A 20,255-nucleotide genomic window follows, 5' to 3' on the forward strand; every position below is an offset into this window, starting at 1 on the left:
ATTGTGGATGTCGTCAGCCAGCAACACAAGCACTGGTGAAATGTAGTTGGCCTCACCCAGTAGCACAGTCCCTGGTGTGATGTGGATGGCATGACCAAGCAACGCAGGCCCTGGTGAAACGAGGATGGCCTCAGCCAGCAACAAAGGCCCTGGTGTTGTGAAAATGGCCTCACAGGGAGCACAGGCCCTGGTGAAATGTGGATGGCATCAGGCAATAGCACAGGCCTTTGTATATTGTCGATGGGATCAGGCACCAATACAGGCCCTGGTGATATGTAGTTGGCCTCAGCCATGACCACACCCTGGTGTAATGTAAATGTCCTAAGCCAGTAGCAAAGGCCCTGGTGTAATGTGAATGACCTTAGCCAACACCACTGGCCCTGGTGTAATGTGGATGGTAGAAGTCGGCATCACAGGCCCTGATGTAATGCGGATGGCCTCAGCCAAAAGCACAGTCCCTGGTTTGGTTAAGATGGCCTCACAGGAAGCACTGTCTCTGGTGTAATGTGAATGGCCTTAGCCAACACCACTGGCCCTGGGAAATGTGCATGATATCGGTCAGCACCACAGGCCCAGGTGTAATGTGGATGGCATGACCAAGCAACGCAGGCCCTGGTGAAACGAGGATGGCCTCAGCCAGCAACAAAGGCCCTGGTGTTGTGAAAATGGCCTCACAGGGAGCACAGGCCCTGGTGAAATGTGGATGGCATCAGGCAATAGCACAGGCCTTTGTATATTGTCGATGGGATCAGGCACCAATACAGGCCCTGGTGATATGTAGTTGGCCTCAGCCATGACCACACCCTGGTGTAATGAAAATGTCCTAAACCAGTAGCAAAGGCCCTGGTGTAATGTGAATGACCTTAGCCAACACCACTGGCCCTGGTGTAATGTGGATGGTAGAAGTCGGCATCACAGGCCCTGATGTAATGCGGATGGCCTCAGCCAAAAGCACAGTCCCTGGTTTGGTTAAGATGGCCTCACAGGAAGCACTGTCTCTGGTGTAATGTGAATGGCCTTAGCCAACACCACTGGCCCTGGGAAATGTGCATGATATCGGTCAGCACCACAGGCCCAGGTGTAATGTGGATGGCCTCATCCAACAACACTGGTCCTGGTGAAATGTGGATGGTTTCCGACAGCACCACTTGCGCTGGTATAATGTGGATGACATCAACGACTAGCACAGGCCCTGGTGAAATGTAGTTGGCTTCAGCCATGACCACACCCTGGTGTAATGAAAATGTCCTAAACCAGTAGCAAAGGCCCTGGTGTAATGTGAATGACCTTAGCCAACACCACTGGCCCTGGTGTAATGTGGATGGTAGAAGTCGGCATCACAGGCCCTGATGTAATGCGGATGGCCTCAGCCAAAAGCACAGTCCCTGGTTTGGTTAAGATGGCCTCACAGGAAGCACTGTCTCTGGTGTAATGTGAATGGCCTCATCTAACAACACTGTCCCTGGTGAAATATGGATGGTATTGGTCATCACCACTGGCCCTGGTGTAATGTGAATGGCCTTAGCCAACACCACTGCCCCTTGTGTAATGTGGATGGCATCAGCCAGTATCACATGCCCTTGTGTATTGTGGATGTCGTCAGCCAGCAACACAAGCACTGGTGAAATGTAGTTGGCCTCACCCAGTAGCACAGTCCCTGGTGTAATGTGGATGGCATGACCAAGCAACGCAGGCCCTGGTGAAATGAGGATGGCCTCAGCCAAAAGCACAGTCCCTGGTTTGGTTAAGATGGCCTCACAGGAAGCACTGTCTCTGGTGTAATGTGAATGGCCTTAGCCAACACCACTGGCCCTGGGAAATGTGCATGATATCGGTCAGCACCACAGGCCCAGGTGTGGATGGCATGACCAAGCAACGCAGGCCCTGGTGAAATGAGGATGGCCTCAGCCAGCATTAAAGGCCCTGGTGTTGTGAAGATGGCCTCACAAGGAGCACTGGCCCTGGTTTAATGTGGATGGCATCAGGCAGTAGCACAGGCCTTTGTATATTGTGGATGGGATCAGGCACCAATACAGGCCCTGGTGATATGTAGTTGGCCTCAGCCATGACCACACCCTGGTGTAATGTAAATGTCCTAAGCCAGTAGCAAAGGCCCTGGTGTAATGTGAATGACCTTAGCCAACACCACTGGCCCTGGTGAAATGTGCATGATATCGGTCAGCACCACAGGCCCAGGCATAATGTGGATGGCATCAACGAGCAGCAGAGGCCCTGGTGGGGTGAAGATGGCCTCAAAGCAAGCACTGTCCCTGGTGTAATGTGGATGGTAGAAGTCGGCATCAAAGGCCCTGATGTAATGCGGATGGCCTCAGCCAAAAGCACAGTCCCTGGTTTGGTTAAGATGGCCTCACAGGAAGCACTGTCTCTGGTTTAATGTGAATGGCCTTAGCCAACACCACTGGTCCTGGGAAATGTGCATGATATCGGTCAGCACCACAGGCCCAGGTGTAATGTGGATGGCATGACCAAGCAACGCAGGCCCTGGTGAAATGAGGATGGCCTCAGCCAGCAACAAAGGCCCTGGTGTTGTGAAGATGGCCTCACAGGGAGCACTGGCCCTGGTTTAATGTGGATGGCATCAGGCAGTAGCACAGGCCTTTGTATATTGTCGATGGGATCAGGCACTATGGAATCAGAACGATGCCACCTTGAAACGAAACCGAAAAATGGATTGAAACCGAAAAAAAATATTGTAACTGAAATAAACGTACTGAAAAATCTTGTATTGAAACCGAAAAAAAAAAATGGATAGTGAAAAACAATCAATTAAAACTGTAATTTTTTTGTTTTCGCTTACAATTTTTTTTTTTTTCGGTTTCAATCCATTTTTCGGTTTCAAACCAGTTTTCGGTTTCAAACCATTTTTCAGTTTCAATCTGCTGGCACTGTTTTGGCATCCGGAGGCGCGCTTGAGGGGGCGGGGATTCCGACCCGCATGAATTTGCATACATTATAGAGTCCGTTGCTCGTGCTGACCAAGCTGCCATTTTTCTCTTTTTGCCTCTTTCAATAATGGCTGCATCAAGTTCAAGTGGACCCTCTAAACCACAGGTAAGTAATCATTTTCCGTCGTCTTTCTTTGCTATTTCACTCGACTGGACATAGGTGTAGTTTTTATTAGCTAAATCTGGTGAAGTTGTGGTAAAATGCCAACATTAGCCTATTCGTTGTAGCAAGCTAGCTGGCAGCTAAAATTTGCTAAATTCAGTGATGCCCCTGTCACTTTCAGGAGTTAGAGGCCCGTGTTATAACGGCGGCACAAGATATAATCAACAGGTTAGCTCAAAGTCTTCAGCAACCTAATACCACATGTATACCAAATGCTGAGCACTCTCACGAGCACTCAGTTGGACAAGCCGAGACCCCAAAAGATACAGTGCAGGCGGAGATGGCAAGGTTAGAAATTGTATTGAACCATTATACTTTTAATCATTTGGATTAGTAAAAAAAAAAAAATCCCTGCATTTTGAAAATTATTTCTGCTTCTCACATATAGGTCATTTCCAGGATTTTTTACCAAAAAAAGGGGGAAAAATCGCTTTTCCCCACTCCAAAGTAGCACGCCGAGGCCTAAATCCAGCAAGCCATTCAGTGTATATATATATCTAGTGAATAAAGGCTGCACCAACACTCCTTCTGCTAGTGAGGAGCTGCAGCTGAGCCAAGCAGGGCTGGGAAAGAGATCCCTCATCTTGACTGATGATATGAGCCATACAATGGTAATGTAGTTAAACTTATATAAGAGAAATGCATTTACATAAAAAAATAAACATGTTCTATATCAAATCATAATGATAGACATGCAAATGATAGTTGGTTTGGGTCATATATTAGCACTGATAAAAATATTTCTGAATTATGTAGTTTTACCAATTGTGTCCCCTTATGTACTGTTTTAGATTAATAAACTGATAACTGAAGAATATCCCAAAATGGATGGAGTGCAAGGATGGTTGTTGCACAAGTCATCAGGTGCATAATTTTCCTCTTTGAAATTATTTTTTTTAGATGCTAGTGAAAGTTGAAAATGGTACAATGTTTTTTCTATTAATCTGTGTATTTAGGTGGTCAAGGTAGGAGGAAACTTTTAGCAATTCCTCCTGATGTAAATGGCTACACAGGAAGACTGATCCGCAACGTTTCCAGTGCAGGAAAGACCCTCTTGTATGTTGTTCCGCTGCAGCAGGACCTTGATCTTACTCCTCTTCCATCAGATGCAGCTGAATTTCAAACCATGCCAAAGGCTTCTTGTCAGGTGTGCAAGGAAAGTATGCCTCTGCATATCCTAGCACTCCATGTCAACAATTGTGTGAAGTCTCAGTCAACAGAAGAGGAAGATGAGGTGAATTTATGTTATATTGTGGAATATTGCCTTATTAACAGTCTATAAATATTTGGGATATTTGTGCACGTAATTATAGAAGGCTTTTTTTGTGTGTGTGACTATTCTGTTTTTGTTAATGTACAATACATTGTAGTAATTAGGGCCCGAGCACTGACAGTGCGAAGGCCCTATTGTAATTGCTCTGTTTATTATTATTATTATTATTATTATTATTAGGGCCCGAGCACTGACAGTGCGAAGGCCCTATTGTAATTGCTCTGTTTATTATTATTATTATTATTATTATTATTTCGGCAAATGAATCGGCCTTTTGAGGACCTAAACATAATCGAAAACTCATGAAATTTTGCACACGCGTCAGGTCTGGTGAAAATTTACGTATTTTAATGTTCTCAGACATGGCCAGGGAAAATTAGCTCAGTAGCGCCACCTAGAAAAATGAAAAACGCGAGCCCCCGGTATGGGTATGACCTACATGTTTGAAAGTCGGTACACCTATATAACGTTCAGAGTCGAACAAAAAAGTCTATTATGGCAATGTCCTAAACCCAACAGGAAGTCCGCCATTTTGGATTGAATGTGACATTTTGGCTCTGATTTTACCGTTTCCATGCCTCGAACTTTAACGAACTCCTCCTTGGGGTTTGATTTCATAACCTTCATATTTGGTCAGTGCCAACTACACCCTTATGCCATGTTAAATTGCGGAGCTTTTGAGTTTTCACAATACCATGAGGCCGTGGCGCCACGGCGAATTTCGATGACTCGCCATGAAAATCTTATTGCCTCTCATTCTGTCATAGATTTTCTGACCTTGACCAAAGTGAACACATATGATAAGGCTCCACCCCTGAACATATTTCAACTGCCCTATTTTACATCAGGGACAGCGCCACCTAGTGGGAACAGGAAATGTCATGTTTTACACTTTGGGGTACAGTATAGTGATGGGTGACATCTGCAGCCTCAAATTTCTCCAGGAAAGCCTTAAGGAGTTGGTCTTGGGTTACAGTGAAAACTGTGAGTTTTCGCGAAAGGGTGTGACCCCAGCAGCATGGCGAACTTTGATGTCACGCCATGAAGAAACAAATTAGTATAACTCAATGAAATCCAGTCTGATCAGTACCAGACTTTACAGGCATGATGTCAGACCCGCCCTGAACAGATTGATGTGCCCATTGTCGGAAATACGGACAGCGCCACCTAGTGGCAACAGGAAATGTCATGGCTTTAATTTTGTTGTACTGATTTTCACAGGTTCATCGTGGCCACCTCAAAAGCGGTGAATATCAACATCAGTCCCTCGTGATGCTTCAGTGCAAAAATTGTGACTTTAAACTGAACGGCGCACCCTGGTGGCAACGCTGTTCACGATGAAAGATGAAGTGGCTTTTGAGGGTCTTGGCAAGTTTATAGAGGCTTGAAATTTGGCACACACCTCCAATGTGACGAAGGCTTTGTTGTCATGTGATCATTTTTATTGAATATCCCAAAATGGCTCCACAGCGCCCCCTACAAAATTTCAAAACCACAGCCCCAGCTCTGTGTTTTATGTATGAATCTGAAACCTGGTAGGCTTATAGGAGATATCAAGATGTACAAAAAAGTCTCTTGGAGCAATATCCCAAATCCAACAGGAAGTCAGCCATTTTAAAATTAATGTGCAATTTTGGCAACATTTTCCCCTCTTTTCAGGCATCGTTCTTTGATGAACTCCTCCAAGGGATTTCATCAGATTGAACTATTCTTCAGTGTGTGGAATCCAAAGACCTTTGTGTTGTTAAATTCCGAAGCTTTTTACGTTCAGGGAAACGGGGTGGTTATGGCGGCACGTAGACTCTCAATCACTCGCCAAAACGCAGTAATCTGCTGTTACTCAAAAACACAATGTCCAATCTCACCCAAAAGTTGCAGGCATAATGAGACTCGAGTTCGGAAATGTTTGTTATGCCATTTGTACATAATGGTTAGAGTGCCACCTAGTGGAACGACTAGCTAATCATGAATGAATGAGTTGAAATGTTAGCTGGTGGTTAAATGCATGAATTCCATCAATGTGACATCAGATCGGACGTGCTGGTTTTAGGTGTTGGGCGTGGCTCGACGCGCCGGGGGTGCTCGGGCCCTCATAACGCTGCTTGCAGCTTTAATTATTATTATTAGGGCCCGAGCACTGATAGTGCGAAGGCCCTATTGTAATTGCTCTGTTTATTAGGGCCCGAGCACTGAGAGTGCGAAGGCCCTATTGTATCTGCTCCGTTTCTTATTATTATTATTATTATTATTATTCACCCCAAACAAGGGCCTTTTTGAGGGCCTAAACATGCTCAAAAACTCATGAAATTTTGCACACATGCCAGGTCTGGTGAAAAATTTTGTATTTTAATGGTTTTACATATGAGCACTGGGAAATGGCTCTAGAGCGCCACCTATGCCTTGTTAAATGCAGCCCTACGACCACATCGTTTGAGCTACATGTATGAAATTTGGCACACATGTGTATCATGCCAAGACGAACAAAAAAGTCTGTGGGCCCATTGACGCAAACCCAACAGGAAGTCCGCCATTTGGAAGAGAAGGTGACATTTTGGCTCTAATTTTGCCATTTCCATGCCTCGAACTTTTGCGAACTCCTCCTTGGGGTTTCATTTCATAACCTTCAAATTTGGACAGTGTCAACTACACCCTTGTGCCATGTTAAATTGCGGAGCTTTTGAGTTTTCACAATACTATGAGGCCGTGGCGCCATGGCGAATTTCGATGACTCGCCATGAAAATCTTATTGCCTCTCATTTTGTCATACATTTTCTGACCTTGACCAAAGTGAACACATATGATAAGGCTCCACCCCTGAACATATTTCAACTGCCATATTTGACACCAGGGACAGCGCCACCTAGTGGGAACAGGAAATGTCATGTTTTACACTTTGGGGTACAGTATAGTGATGGGTGACACCTGCAGCCTCAAATTTCTCCAGGAAAGCCTTAAGGAGTTGGTCTTGGGTTACCGTGAAAACTGTGACTTTTCGCAAAAGGGTGTGACCCCAGCAGCATGGCGAACTTTGATGTCACGCCATGAAGAAACAAATTAGTATAACTCAATGAAATCCAGTCTGATCAGTACCAGACTTTACAGGCATGATGTCAGACCCGCCCTGAACAGATTGACGTGCCCATTGTCGGAAATACGGACAGCGCCACCTAGTGGCCACAGGAAATGTCATGGCTTTAATTTTGTTGTACTGATTTTCACAGGTTGATCGTGGCCACCTCAAAAGCGGTGAATATCACCATCAGTCCCTCGTGATGCTTCAGTGCAAAAATTGTGACTTTACACTGAACGGCGCACCCTGGTGGCAACGCGGTTCAACATGAAAGATGAAGTGGCTTTTGAGGGGCTTGGAAAGTTTATAGAGGCTTTAAATTTGGCACACACCCCGAAATGTATGAAGGCTTTGTTGTCATGTGATCATTTTCATTGAATAGCGCGAAATTGCTCCACAGCGCCCCCTACAAAGATTCAAAATATCAGCCCCTGCTCTGTGTTTTATCTATGAGTCTGAAACTTGGTAAGCTCATGGAAGATATTAAGATGTACAAAAAAGTCTCTTGGAGCAATATCCCAAATCCAACAGGAAGTCAGCCATTTTAAAATTCATGTGTAATTTTGGCGACATTTTCCCCTCTTTTCAGGCTTCATACTTTGACGAACTCCTCCAAGGGATTTCATCAGATTGGACCGATCTGAAGTTTGTGGAATCTAAAGACCTTTGTGATGTTAAATTGCGAAGCTTTTTACGTTCAGGGAAACGGGGTGGTCATGGCGGCACTTAGAGTTTCAATCACTCGCCAAAAAGCAGTAATCTGCTGTCACTCAAAAACACAATATCCAATCTCTCCCAAACGTCGCAGGTGTGATGAGACTCGAGCTCGGAAATGTTTGTTATGCCATTTGTCAGTAATAGTTAGAGCGCCACCTAGTGGGATGACTATAATCATGGTTCAATGAGATGAAATGTTAGCTGGTGGTTAAATGCATGAATTCCATCAATGTGACATCACATTGGACGTGCTGGTTTTAGGTGTTGGGCGTGGCTCGACACGCCAGGGTGCGAGGGCCCTCATAACGCTGCTTGCAGCTTTAATTATTATTATTATTATTTCGGCAAATGAATTGGCCGTTTGAGGGCCTAAACATGTTCGAAAACTCATGAAATTTTGCACACGCGTCAGGTCTGGTGAAAATTTACGTATTTTAATGTTCTCAGACATGGCCAGGGAAAATTAGCTCAGTAGCGCCACCTACAAAAATGAAAAACGCGAGCCCCCGGTATGGGTATTGCCTACAAGTTTGAAAGTCGGTACACCTATATAACGTTCAGAGTCGAACAAAAAAGTCTATTATGGCAATGTCCTAAACCCAACAGGAAGTCCGCCATTTTGGATTGAAGGTGACATTTTGGCTCTGATTTTACCGTTTCCATGCCTTGTACTTTAACGAACTCCTCCTTGGGATTTGGTCCTATAAACTTCAAATTTGGACAGTGTCAACTACACCCTTGTGCCATGTTAAATTGCGGAGCTTTTGAGTTTTCACAATACTATGAGGCCGTGGCGCCATGGCGAATTTCGATGACTCGCCATGAAAATCTTATTGCCTCTCATTTTGTCATACATTTTCTGACCTTGACCAAAGTGAACACATATGATAAGGCTCCACCCCTGAACATATTTCAACTGCCATATTTGACATCAAGGACAGCGCCACCTAGTGGGAACAGGAAATGTCATGTTTTACACTTTGGGGTACAGTATAGTGAAGGGTGACATCTGCAGCCTCAAATTTCTCCAGAAAAGCCTTAAGGAGTTGGTCTTGGGTTACAGTGAAAACTGTGACTTTTCGCCAAAGGGTGTGACACCAGCAGCATGGCGAACTTTGATGTCACGCCATGAAGAAACAAATTAGTATAACTCAATGAAATCCAGTCTGATTAGTACCAGCCTTTACAGGCATGATGTCAGACCCGCCCTGAACAGATTGATGTGCCCATTGTCAGGAATATGAAGAGCGCCACCTAGTGGGAACAGGAAATGTCATGGCTTTAATTTTGTTGTACTGATTTTCACAGGTTCATCGTGGCCACCTCAAAAGCGGTGAATATCCCCATCAGTCCCTCGTGATGCTTCAGTGCAAAAATTGTGACTTTAAACTGAACGGCGCACCCTGGTGGCAACGCGGTCCACCATGAAAGATGAAGTGGCTTTTGAGGGGCTTGGAAAGAATATAGAGGCTTTAAATTTAGCACACACCTCCAAATGGATGAAGGCTTTGTTGTCATGTGATCATTTTCATTAAATAGTGCGAAGTGGCTCCACAGCGCCCCCTACAAACTTTCAAAACCACAGCCCCTGCTCTGTGTTTTATGTATGAGTCTGAAACCTGGTAAGCTTATAGGAGATATCAAGATGTACAAAAAAGTCTCTTGGAGCAATATCCCAAATCCAACAGGAAGTCAGCCATTTTAAAATGAATGTGCAATTTTGGCAACATTTTGCCCTCTTTCCAGGCACCGTTCTTTGACGAACTCCTCCAAGGGATTTCATCAGATTGAACCATTCTCCAGTGTGAGGAATCTAAAGACCTTTGTGATGTTAAATTGCGAAGGTTTTTACGTTCAGGGAAATGGGGTTGTCATGGCGGCACGTGGAGTTTCAATCACTCGCCAAAAAGCAGTAATCTGCTGTCACTCAAAAACACAATGTCCAATCTCTCCCAAACGTCTCAGGTGTGATGAGACTCGAGCTCGGAAATGTTTGTTATGCCATTTGTGCATAATGGTTAGAGCGCCACCTAGTGGAACGACTAACTAATCATGAATGAATGAGTTGAAATGTTAGCTGGTGGTTAAATACATGGATTCCATCAATGTGACATCAGATCGGACGTGCTGGTTTTAGGTGTTGGGCGTGGCTCGACGCGCCGTGGGTGCTCGGGCCCTCATAACGCTGCTTGCAGCTTTAATTATTATTATTATTATTATTTCGGCAAATGAATTGGCCGTTTGAGGGCCTAAACATGCTCGAAAACTCATGAAATTTTGCACACGCGTCAGGTCTGGTGAAAATTTACGTATTTTAATGTTCTCAGACATGGCCAGGGAAAATTAGCTCAGTAGCGCCACCTAGAAAAATGAAAAACGCGAGCCCCCGGTATGGGTATGACCTATAAGTTTGAAAGTCGGTACACCTATATAACGTTCAGAGTCGAACAAAAAAGTCTATTATGGCAATGTCCTAAACCCAACAGGAAGTCCGCCATTTTGGAGTGAAGGTGACATTTTGGCTCTGATTTTACCGTTTCCATGCCTTGTACTTTAACGAACTCCTCCTTGGGATTTGGTCCTATAAACTTCAAATTTGGACAGTGTCAACTACACCCTTGTGCCATGTTAAATTGCGGAGCTTTTGAGTTTTCACAATACTATGAGGCCGTGGCGCCATGGCGAATTTCGATGACTCGCCATGAAAATCTTATTGCCTCTCATTTTGTCATACATTTTCTGACCTTGACCAAAGTGAAGACATATGATAAGGCTCCACCCCTGAACATATTTCAACTGCCATATTTGACATCAAGGACAGCGCCACCTAGTGGGAACAGGAAATGTCATGTTTTACACTTTGGGGTACAGTATAGTGATGGGTGACATCTGCAGCCTCAAATTTCTCCAGGAAAGCCTTAAGGAGTTGGTCTTGGGTTACAGTGAAAACTGTGACTTTTCGCGAAAGGGTGTGACCCCAGCAGCATGGCGAACTTTGATGTCACGCCATGAAGAAACAAATTAGTATAACTCAATGAAATCCAGTCTGATTAGTACCAGACTTTACAGGCATGATGTCAGACCCGCCCTGAACAGATTGATGTGCCCATTATCGGGAATACGCACAGCGCCACCTAGTGGCAACAGGAAATGTCATGGCTTTAATTTTGTTGTACTGATTTTCACAGGTTCATCGTGGCCACCTCAAAAGCGGTGAATATCACCATCAGTCCCTTGTGATGCTTCAGTGCAAAAATTGTGACTTTAAACTGAACGGCGCACCCTGGTGGCAACGCTGTTCACCATGAAAGATGAAGTGGCTTTTGAGGGTCTTGGCAAGTTTATAGAGGCTTGAAATTTGGCACACACCTCCAATGTGACGAAGGCTTTGTTGTCATGTGATCATTTTCATTGAATATCCCAAAATGGCTCCACAGCGCCCCCTACAAAATTTCAAAACCACAGCCCCTGCTCTGTGTTTTATGTATGAATCTGAAACCTGGTAGGCTTATAGGAGATATCAAGATGTACAAAAAAGTCTCTTGGAGCAATATCCCAAATCCAACAGGAAGTCAGCCATTTTAAAATTAATGTGCAATTTTGGCGACATTTTCTCCTCTTTTCAGGCACCGTGCTTTGACGTACTCCTCCAAGGGATTTCATCAGATTGATGCAATCTCCTGTGTGTGGAATCTAAAGACCTTTGTGATGTTAAATTGCGAACCTTTTTACATTCAGGGAAATGGGGTGGTCATGGCGGCACGTGGAGTTTCAATCACTCGCCAAAAAGCAGTAATCTGCTGTCACTCAAAATCAAAATGTGCAATCTCTCCCAAAGGTCGCAGGCGTGATGAGACTCGAGCTAGGAAATGTTTGTTATGCCATTTGTCAGTAATGGTTAGAGAGCCACCTAGTGGGACGACTATAATCATGATTGAATGAGATGAAATGATAGCTGGTGGTTAAATGCATGAATTCCATCAATGTGACATCAGATCGGAGGTGCTGGTTTTAGGTGTTGGGCGTGGCTCGACGCGCCGGGGGTGCGAGGGCCCTCATAACGCTGCTTGCAGCTTTAATTACAATTGTACTTCATAGACTGATGTCCAGCTTCTGTCTGTCATGAATTCACCAAGTTTTTGTAGAGAGCCTCTTGACATGAAGCAGGTGATAATGTTCAATCCACATATTTACAAATCATTGTTTCTTTTATGTTTTAACAGTATTTTTTTTTCTCTAGGACATGAAAGAATGCCCAATCTGTGTTTGCTGCTTTCCAGTGAATGAGATTGCCCAGCATGCAAGCCTGTGTGGTGAAAGGTTCGTTCAAATTTATACATATTAAACACATTTTCCTATGTTTACATCGGATTCCTTTTTAAAATTTTTAAGCCATTACAGTTTTGAGCTCAGTATGTAGTTACAGTAAATACTTACTTGGTCCACATTTTAATGCTTACAGTATATTTGAAACACACAATGTAATCACCGTACCTATTAAGCTCAGGACCCAATTTAAATGGCAGTAAAATCAGTTAAAAGACATCATAAGTTACATCACATATATTTTTGCTATTGTTCATAATTTTTAGACCTGAGGACAGTTCCACTCACATGACAGACGTTTATGTCAGTACTGACTCTGAGTGCAGTGTGCCAAGCAACAGAACAGATCCTTTAACTGATTTAGTCAGGTATGATTTATATTATTTGCCCTTTCAGATTATCTGGTTTTGTTTATAATACATTTGCTTTCATTTTAAGAAACAAAAATAATTTTATAATTTTTTTTTCTCAGTGAAGCAGATGTGCTACAGTGGCTTTCAAGTCAGGTGGATACCAGCAAAAACTTTAGGATTTGCATCACTCGCAATGATCTTGTTCAAAGAGGCTTCATTCAGTGGCAACGACAGAAGAAGGCTTCCCCTGTGAACAAACTCCACGTGACTTTTATCGGAGAAGCAGGAATTGATACTGGTGCATTAAGCAAAGAATTTTTGACTGGTATAGCTATGTACATTGTACTTACAGTTCAGATATTGAATATGGCCAAATCAAATTAAGATAAAGTATAAGGTTAACCCTTTAAATTATTTTGTCTTTCTGTATCTCTATGTAGAAATGATGCATGGTATTGAGACTCGACTGTTTGAAGGCAGTGGCAAGAAGGGAAAGAGTCCTGTCTACTCTATCAGTGATTTAGAAAGTAGTTTCTACAGGTTTGTCTGTTTTTATACATTTCCGAGGATTATGTAGCATATGAAGCATGTTAAATATTTCTTTGTATCTTGCAGAACTGCAGGAGAAGTGTTTTCAGTGAGCCTTGCACAGGGAGGTCCACCACCATGCTTCCTGAGAAGCTGGTGTTATCATTTTCTTGCAACAGGAAACTTCGATATTCTTCAGCTGACCAAAGATGATGTGGATGACACAGAATATAGGTCTCTAATCGAAAAGGTGAGCTGTGTTTGTACAGACTAGTGGAAAAGTGCTGATTGTTTGTGTGTGTATACAGTGTTGGGGAGTAACGTAAGACATGTACCGGCGTTACGTATTTAAAATACAAAATATGAGTAACTGTATTCCGTTACAGTTACCGTTTAAAAAGGTGGTATTTAGAATACAGTTACTTTGTTGAAATATATGAATTACACAGCGGCAGCGTTACGGTTGCCATGGTTACAGGGTGACGCGTGCTCTCTCTGCGACTGTGTGTTTCCTGGATGAGAGAGAGCCTTTTGGTTGTTGTTGTTGTGCTAAGCTAATAGGCAGTGTTACAGTCATAGCCCTAAAGAATGTAGCCTCATGGACAGTCTAGTCCGTGCTGCAGGGAGAATGGACTGCCATACTCGTTATGTGTCTGTGAGCGAGGAGGGAGAAAAAAGAAGAGTGGACAAGTACGAGTTGTCATCAAGCAGAAACGGGAGCTGGAAGCATGTAAATATAATAATAACCACTTCAGCCAAGAAGAGAGCCTGACGAGCCCAGTTGTAAGTAAGCTATTAAGACTCGACTGTACACCGTGTTCGTGTTTTCCTCCGAAACAATAAGTTCCTTTGCAGCAGCCTTTCAACGCCTCTCTCTGTCTCTCACTAGCAAATTTGACCCAGACAACAAAGTAAAGCTAGTATTTGGCTTCGAGCCCGACACGAACCTGACATATTAGCCAGAGGTCCCTTTACTATGGTTCGGAGCCGCGGACCTTCAAAAAGAGTAATAAATCACATTTATGTAGTTGTAAATAGCATGATAATATATTAAGTAATCCAAAGTATTCAGAATACGTTACTCTCATTTAGTAACGTAACGGAATACGTTAAAAAATACAGTTTGGGGCCTGTAATCTGTAGTGGAATACATTTTAAAAGTAACCTTCACAATACTGTGTGTATAGTTGCATAATTTCAAAAACTTGAAATCATTTATTGTTTTGTTTTTGTATGTTTTCAGGTGGAAGTGGCAGACAACCTGACAGACCTCACTGAAGACATTGTGAGCTGTGGTTACACAGGACTTGTGAAGTTGGACAAACGGGACAGTATAATAAGGTAGTATATTTTAATAGACAATATACCAACCAGACACATTTGAAAGTAATATTTTGTAAGTTAAAACCCTGGTTTAGACCACCATACCCCATCAGTTTCACTAATGACTGTGTTTGCTTTTCTAAATAGATCAATTGTTGTGTATGCTACGGTGCGTCTGACTCCAATGCTACAGCAAATCAGAAATGGCATGAAGATCTACAACCTTCTGGAGGTGATTGGAAGGCACGAAAGTCTCTGTTCAAACCTGTTTGTTCCCAGCGATGAGAATGATGATACAGCGGTAAATATGTCTTTATTTATTTCAGGTGTTTTGTTTTTAGAACAGATTCTAAAAATACATGTGATGCAGTAATAGCCCTGTGAGGACTTTTTTGTTTCAGCCTTTATTTAGGTTGCTCAGATTAATGACTATTGAAGAATATATATATTTGTTATTGTTTATTTGAAATCACAACACGTGACACCCCCCAAAATCTCTTTAGCCGGATGCTGATTACATAATGAGCATCCTTGAGCCTGAGCTGAGTGAGAGGGGAAGTCCAAGGCATGCCAAAGAAAATGCCATCATCAACTTCTTCCAAGACTTCCTGGAGAACCTTGAAACCTCAGGTTTGTGCCGTCGGCCAGTTACTGATATTATCATCAAACCAACATTAACACAACAGCTGTTACAAATATAGTGTTGTAACATTTCTTTCAAACGTACTGTACTCTGCAAAATTGTCATCACGGAACTGAAATCTCTGTAAAGATTTGTTTATATGTTTTGATGTTTTATACAATCTACCACATGTCTAAATGACAAAATTGGTTTTGCATATTAATAAATTTTGTGGCATGACAGTTAAAGATTTAAAGTAAGTCAAATCTGCTTCTTCAGATCAGGATAAAGACAAAAAGAGCTGTGAGTATGGGATACAAGTCCTACAGGACCAGGAACAGGACCAGGAAGAATACTGGATTTCCAAACACCAACCACCGAGAATGTCTGTCCCAGCGATTATGCAGTGGTTAACTGGACAAAGACACAAACCATGCCTTCCTTCAGAAAGGGCAAGTTTTAAAATACATGTAAGATTTGAGCATCAATGCAAAGATACGATGCCTGGACACTACATATGTTACCCACTTGTAAGTGCCTGCACAAACACAATCATCTTTCCTGTGGCACACATGAACTCATACACCGAGTTCACAGAAGTTATGACAACAGCTGTCACAATGGGGAGAGATTTCAGCCGTGTGTAGTTGACACTCAAATAGCATGCCATCACAAGTTATGCAGTATTGCACTGTATTTCTACTATTTGTGTAACCCTTTAGACCTATTTCAGTTCTTGGAACAGCGTAAGAAAGGAAAAAAGATTTACAGTTAGATTATTTTTCCATGTTGTTTCACTTACTTTTTGTTCTTATAATGTTAAAAACTATGTTCACAAAACGGAGGAGCCCATTCAGAAGACTGCATTCATAAAAACTTGAGTCTAAGATTCAACTTGTTCGCAAATTAAATTCTGTAAGTCTGAAGAAGTTTAAGTGAATTTTGTTTAAATATATTTTCTGTATATAAAGCATGTAGTTTTATTTTGTTACAGAAAAGTTTTCCACTGTGAAATTGTAAATTTATTGATATCGCAACTGTTTTGCTGAAAATAAATATTCTTACACTTGATGAATTGTTTTTTTCAGTCATTAAAATGATATCATTTAATTGTTTAGAGTATTTATTGGCATGACATGTTAAACAAATTTAATCAATCCAGTTACAAAAACATCAGACATGAGATGCTTAACTGACTGTGGCTACTTTAAACATGAAGTTATAAAAGGTAAAAACAGTATTTGATGCAATTAAAAAAGATATAATCTGAAAATACATCTTAAGATTGATTGATTTGCTATTTTGTCATTACAATACAAATAATGTGGTCAAATCCTATGAGAAAGGCTAACTGAGTGGGTTCTGTTGTGTTACTGAATGAACTATGATGTAGTTCAGCACTCTCTCATAAAGGTCTCTTCCGTTGTCAAAGGAGGGACTAAGAGGATGAATGGCTGCCCTCAGTCCTGCCATCTCCTCAGGCCCCAAAGGACACTGTATTGGTGGAAGAACTACACCACCACTCTCTGGTCTCGAACAGTCAAGGTCCAAAGAGAAATGTTCTTGAATGTCCTGAAAATCCACTTGCTTTTGTTATGAACAGTATAACTATAGTATGCAGCAATTAAAAAAGTATGTTAAAGTCTTTAAAAACAAAGACAGGTGCACATGTTAAATATATGCATGTCATGAATTTCAAGGTACAAAAACATAAGCGTTATAAAACATCTGTAATAGCACATTTTATAGTCATACCTCAGTGTTTTCTGGTGGAGCGACAGGATTTTGAAGAAGTCCAATAGTCCAAAGTTGATTAGGCGTAAGATTTTGTTCTGTTCGCAGTGCATGATTATCCCACCCGTTCTTGAAAGTGTCAAGGTCCTTCTGCAGACGTTCCACAAAGATGTACTGAGCACAGAACAGGTGGAGGCTGTTGGAGGGGTCGAGCAGGCTGTCTTCCTCAAGGTTGTGAAGTAGCTCATAATAAACACTGGTTACAGCCATCCAGACATCACGCCACAAGCGCTCAACTCTACAACATAAAAAATATCAAAAGAACAGTAGTTTACAAATCCTGGCTTGTACCTGTTTTTGATTTACTAATGATAAAAGACCCATGTATTTAAAAATAAATGAATAAATATTGAATAAGACGCTGGTGAATGTGATGATTGATTTGGGTTTACAAGAAAGAGATGATATATATATATATATATATATATATATATATATATATATATATATATATATATATATATATATATATATATGTATGCTAAGTCCTGTATATAACTTACCTTTGATTGTGAACACTTTTTCTTGAAATGTAGCTTGCTCTGCCACAACCACGAACAGTAAAAATGCAATGAGCAATGCCAACATTTTCGACACCCTGGTCTCCTCTAACTCTGCATGACGAAATAGAATACAAACAAGTGTTCAGAAGGTTGAATAATAATATAGCATGTATCAAGGTTGTACATTACCTTAAAGGAAAGCCAAACTGTTCAACAGAGCTCACAAAGAAGCCTAATGCAGTTGATGCCTTGTTATTATTTCCAGCACCAAGGTACATTATCTGGAAAATAATTTATGAATAACTGATTTTGTTTTGAAGAAACAAACACAATATCTAACCAACTAAGAACACCTGACAGTTATATACTTTCTTAAAGTAAAATAAAGACAACTCAACACTAATGAACGTAAATTTCTTGTCAAAGGAGTGGAAGAAGAATACGCCACTTTCTCTCTATAGGGTAGTTAATTAATTTTGAGAAAAGAAATTGTGATTGCAATGGAATATTGTTTACCTTTCGCGAATAGCCATCAATCCCAGCAAATATAACTATGCCATATCTAAAAAAGAAAAATGTGAAACACACACACACGTCCAAGTATAACATTTGTCCACAAGTCAGAATTTATCAACTTGTTTTTTTCTTTGCTTACTAAACAGGAATTTTTTTTTTACTTTGTAGAAATAGAAATTTACCTGAATCCTCTAACCGTTAACGTAAAATGCCTTATGCTCAAATCATAAATGAAAATAGTTACAGTGTATCCAGAGTACTGAACATACAAACACGTACTGTACACAAACCTGATGAGTTTGTGGTTTGTATCTACATGGACCAATGAGAGGGGACCTTTTACAGAGTACACTCTTCTTGCAACACAGCCGACAGATGCCATCCTTTCTAGGATTCCTGCAGCATCTACCCTATGCATCGATGCAGACACTTGCTCCCATTTGACACGGTATCCCATGGCCTGCAGTTCCCCCATCATCATTCGATAGCCGATGTGTGGCAGTCTCCTTTTAACTGATCTAACAAGGCTGTCCAGCTCATCATCTGTGACACTGCTATATGATGCATGCACTGAAAGTCCATACTCTTGCATCCGACGAAATAATGTCCTTTTGCTGACACCCAGAAGCCGAGCTATACTTGGAATGGAAAATTTCATGTTGATGAGGCTTTGCAAACATTCTTCTGATATACTAAGTTTACGTTGTCCTCCCGCTGTGTATACAACATCAACAAGAGAAGAATGTGGGTGTCTCTCTCCGTCTTGAAAATTTATCAGTCTCAAAAGATTGGATAAGGCATTAAGAATATCTTGTGGTACTGCTAAAATATTACCAAATGACCGTATAAGTCTCAATTCATGACTGATGACATAATGCAAATAGTCCATATCTACAGGTCTGCGTTGTACAGCTCCATGAAGCTTTGTTAGCAATCTTTCATAGAACTGCCTCCTTATTAATGGTACCTGGAACAGAAATTGATACATTTGCTAATTGTGCACTAATGACATATCAATCTATGCATACGTACATGAACACAACAGGAAGATAAAGAAATTAAATCATTTACATCAACAAGTACATCCATTTCATAGGACTTTTAATGAATTTTAGTTTAAAATACATTTGTGATTTAAAAATACTTAAAAATGCAAAATATGTGAAAACTTTTTGTCCAGATTGGAGCAGAATATTCATATTTAAAATTAATTTAGTTACAAATGGCTTGGTACAGCACCCTTTTTACACTGACAGACAGGCAACTATTTTGTTTTAAAGAGTACGGCAAGCAAAGATTTATAAAAAAAAACAGGTGACCTGCAACACTGCCATAAAGACATTACTTGCAACCCTACACTTGTCTTACCGTTATGTGCCTGGAATCTGCCATTGCTTAATATGTTATCATCACCACTGGCCATCAGGAGTAAGGCTCTGGCACCCTTGTAGATACCTTTGCAGATTGAACCTCAAATCCCTGTACTGCAGAATCCATTTCAAAGTTAAAGTGTTTGTTTATTCACAAAAGAGACAGGGGCATCACTGAATTTAGCAAATTTTAGCTGCCAGCTAGCTTGCTACAACGAATAGGCTAATGTTGGCATTTTACCACAACTTCACCAGATTTAGCTAATAAAAACTACACCTATGTCCAGTCGAGTGAAATAGCAAAGAAAGACGACGGAAAATGATTACTTACCTGTGGTTTAGAGGGTCCACTTGAACTTGATGCAGCCATTATTGAAAGAGGCAAAAAGAGAAAAATGGCAGCTTGGTCAGCACGAGCAACGGACTCTATAATGTCTGCAAATTCATGCGGGTCGGAATCCCCGCCCCCTCAAGCGCGCCTCCGGATGCCAAAACAGTGCCAGCAGATTGAAACTGAAAAATGGTTTGAAACCGAAAAATGGATTGAAACCGAAAACTGGTTTGAAACCGAAAAATGGATTGAAACCGAAAAAAAAAAAAATTGTAAGCGAAAAAAAAAAAATTACAGTTTTAATTAATTGTTTTTCACTATCCATTTTTTTTCGGTTTCAATACAAGATTTTTCAGTACGTTTATTTCAGTTACAATATTTTTTTTCGGTTTCAATCCAT

The 20,255-nt window shown here is 41.5% G+C and overlaps 2 protein-coding genes across 2 annotated transcripts; one reads left to right on the forward strand and one right to left on the reverse strand.

Moving 5' to 3' along the window:
* The first annotated feature begins 3,033 nt into the window (after positions 1 to 3,033).
* Positions 3,034 to 15,988, forward strand: LOC146620595 (uncharacterized). Its single transcript, XM_085369036.1, has 14 exons — positions 3,034 to 3,072; positions 3,251 to 3,417; positions 3,518 to 3,740; positions 3,921 to 3,993; positions 4,086 to 4,363; positions 12,430 to 12,509; positions 12,782 to 12,883; positions 12,988 to 13,193; positions 13,309 to 13,408; positions 13,484 to 13,646; positions 14,640 to 14,737; positions 14,867 to 15,020; positions 15,223 to 15,349; positions 15,621 to 15,988. Exons 1-14 carry the CDS (start codon positions 3,034 to 3,036, stop codon positions 15,986 to 15,988), a joined length of 2,178 nt encoding a protein of 725 aa, XP_085225162.1.
* A 700-nt stretch (positions 15,989 to 16,688) lies between these two features.
* LOC146620596 (uncharacterized) lies at positions 16,689 to 19,894 on the reverse strand. Its single transcript, XM_085369037.1, has 7 exons — positions 19,856 to 19,894; positions 18,445 to 19,121; positions 18,155 to 18,200; positions 17,828 to 17,919; positions 17,639 to 17,749; positions 17,097 to 17,373; positions 16,689 to 16,928 (listed from the first exon to the last, which is right to left on the reverse strand). Exons 1-7 carry the CDS (start codon positions 19,892 to 19,894, stop codon positions 16,689 to 16,691), a joined length of 1,482 nt encoding a protein of 493 aa, XP_085225163.1.
* Between the last annotated feature and the right edge of the window lie 361 nt (positions 19,895 to 20,255).

The sequence above is a fragment of the Diplotaxodon limnothrissa genome, linkage group LG13, assembly GCF_057381915.1.
Source record: "Diplotaxodon limnothrissa isolate DT_005_m linkage group LG13, D_limnothrissa_male_GT1.1, whole genome shotgun sequence".
Classification (NCBI taxonomy): Eukaryota; Metazoa; Chordata; class Actinopteri; order Cichliformes; family Cichlidae; genus Diplotaxodon; species Diplotaxodon limnothrissa.

What these genes read in the sequence shown, in the direction of transcription:
- LOC146620595 (XM_085369036.1), top strand. Translation starts at nt 3,034, where the DNA reads ATGGCTGCATCAAGTTCAAGTGGACCCTCTAAACCACAG. An exon ending in GTGCAGGCGGAGATGGCAAG is followed by an intron (nt 3,418 to 3,517) that starts GTTAGAAATTGT and finishes TCTCACATATAG; the next exon opens with GTCATTTCCAGGATTTTTTA. An exon ending in AAACGGGACAGTATAATAAG is followed by an intron (nt 14,738 to 14,866) that starts GTAGTATATTTT and finishes TTTTCTAAATAG; the next exon opens with ATCAATTGTTGTGTATGCTA.
- LOC146620596 (XM_085369037.1), bottom strand. Translation starts at nt 19,894, where the DNA reads ATGGCTGCATCAAGTTCAAGTGGACCCTCTAAACCACAG. An exon ending in CAGTTTGGCTTTCCTTTAAG is followed by an intron (nt 17,750 to 17,827) that starts GTAATGTACAAC and finishes TTCGTCATGCAG; the next exon opens with AGTTAGAGGAGACCAGGGTG. An exon ending in CTCCACCAGAAAACACTGAG is followed by an intron (nt 16,929 to 17,096) that starts GTATGACTATAA and finishes TCATAACAAAAG; the next exon opens with CAAGTGGATTTTCAGGACAT.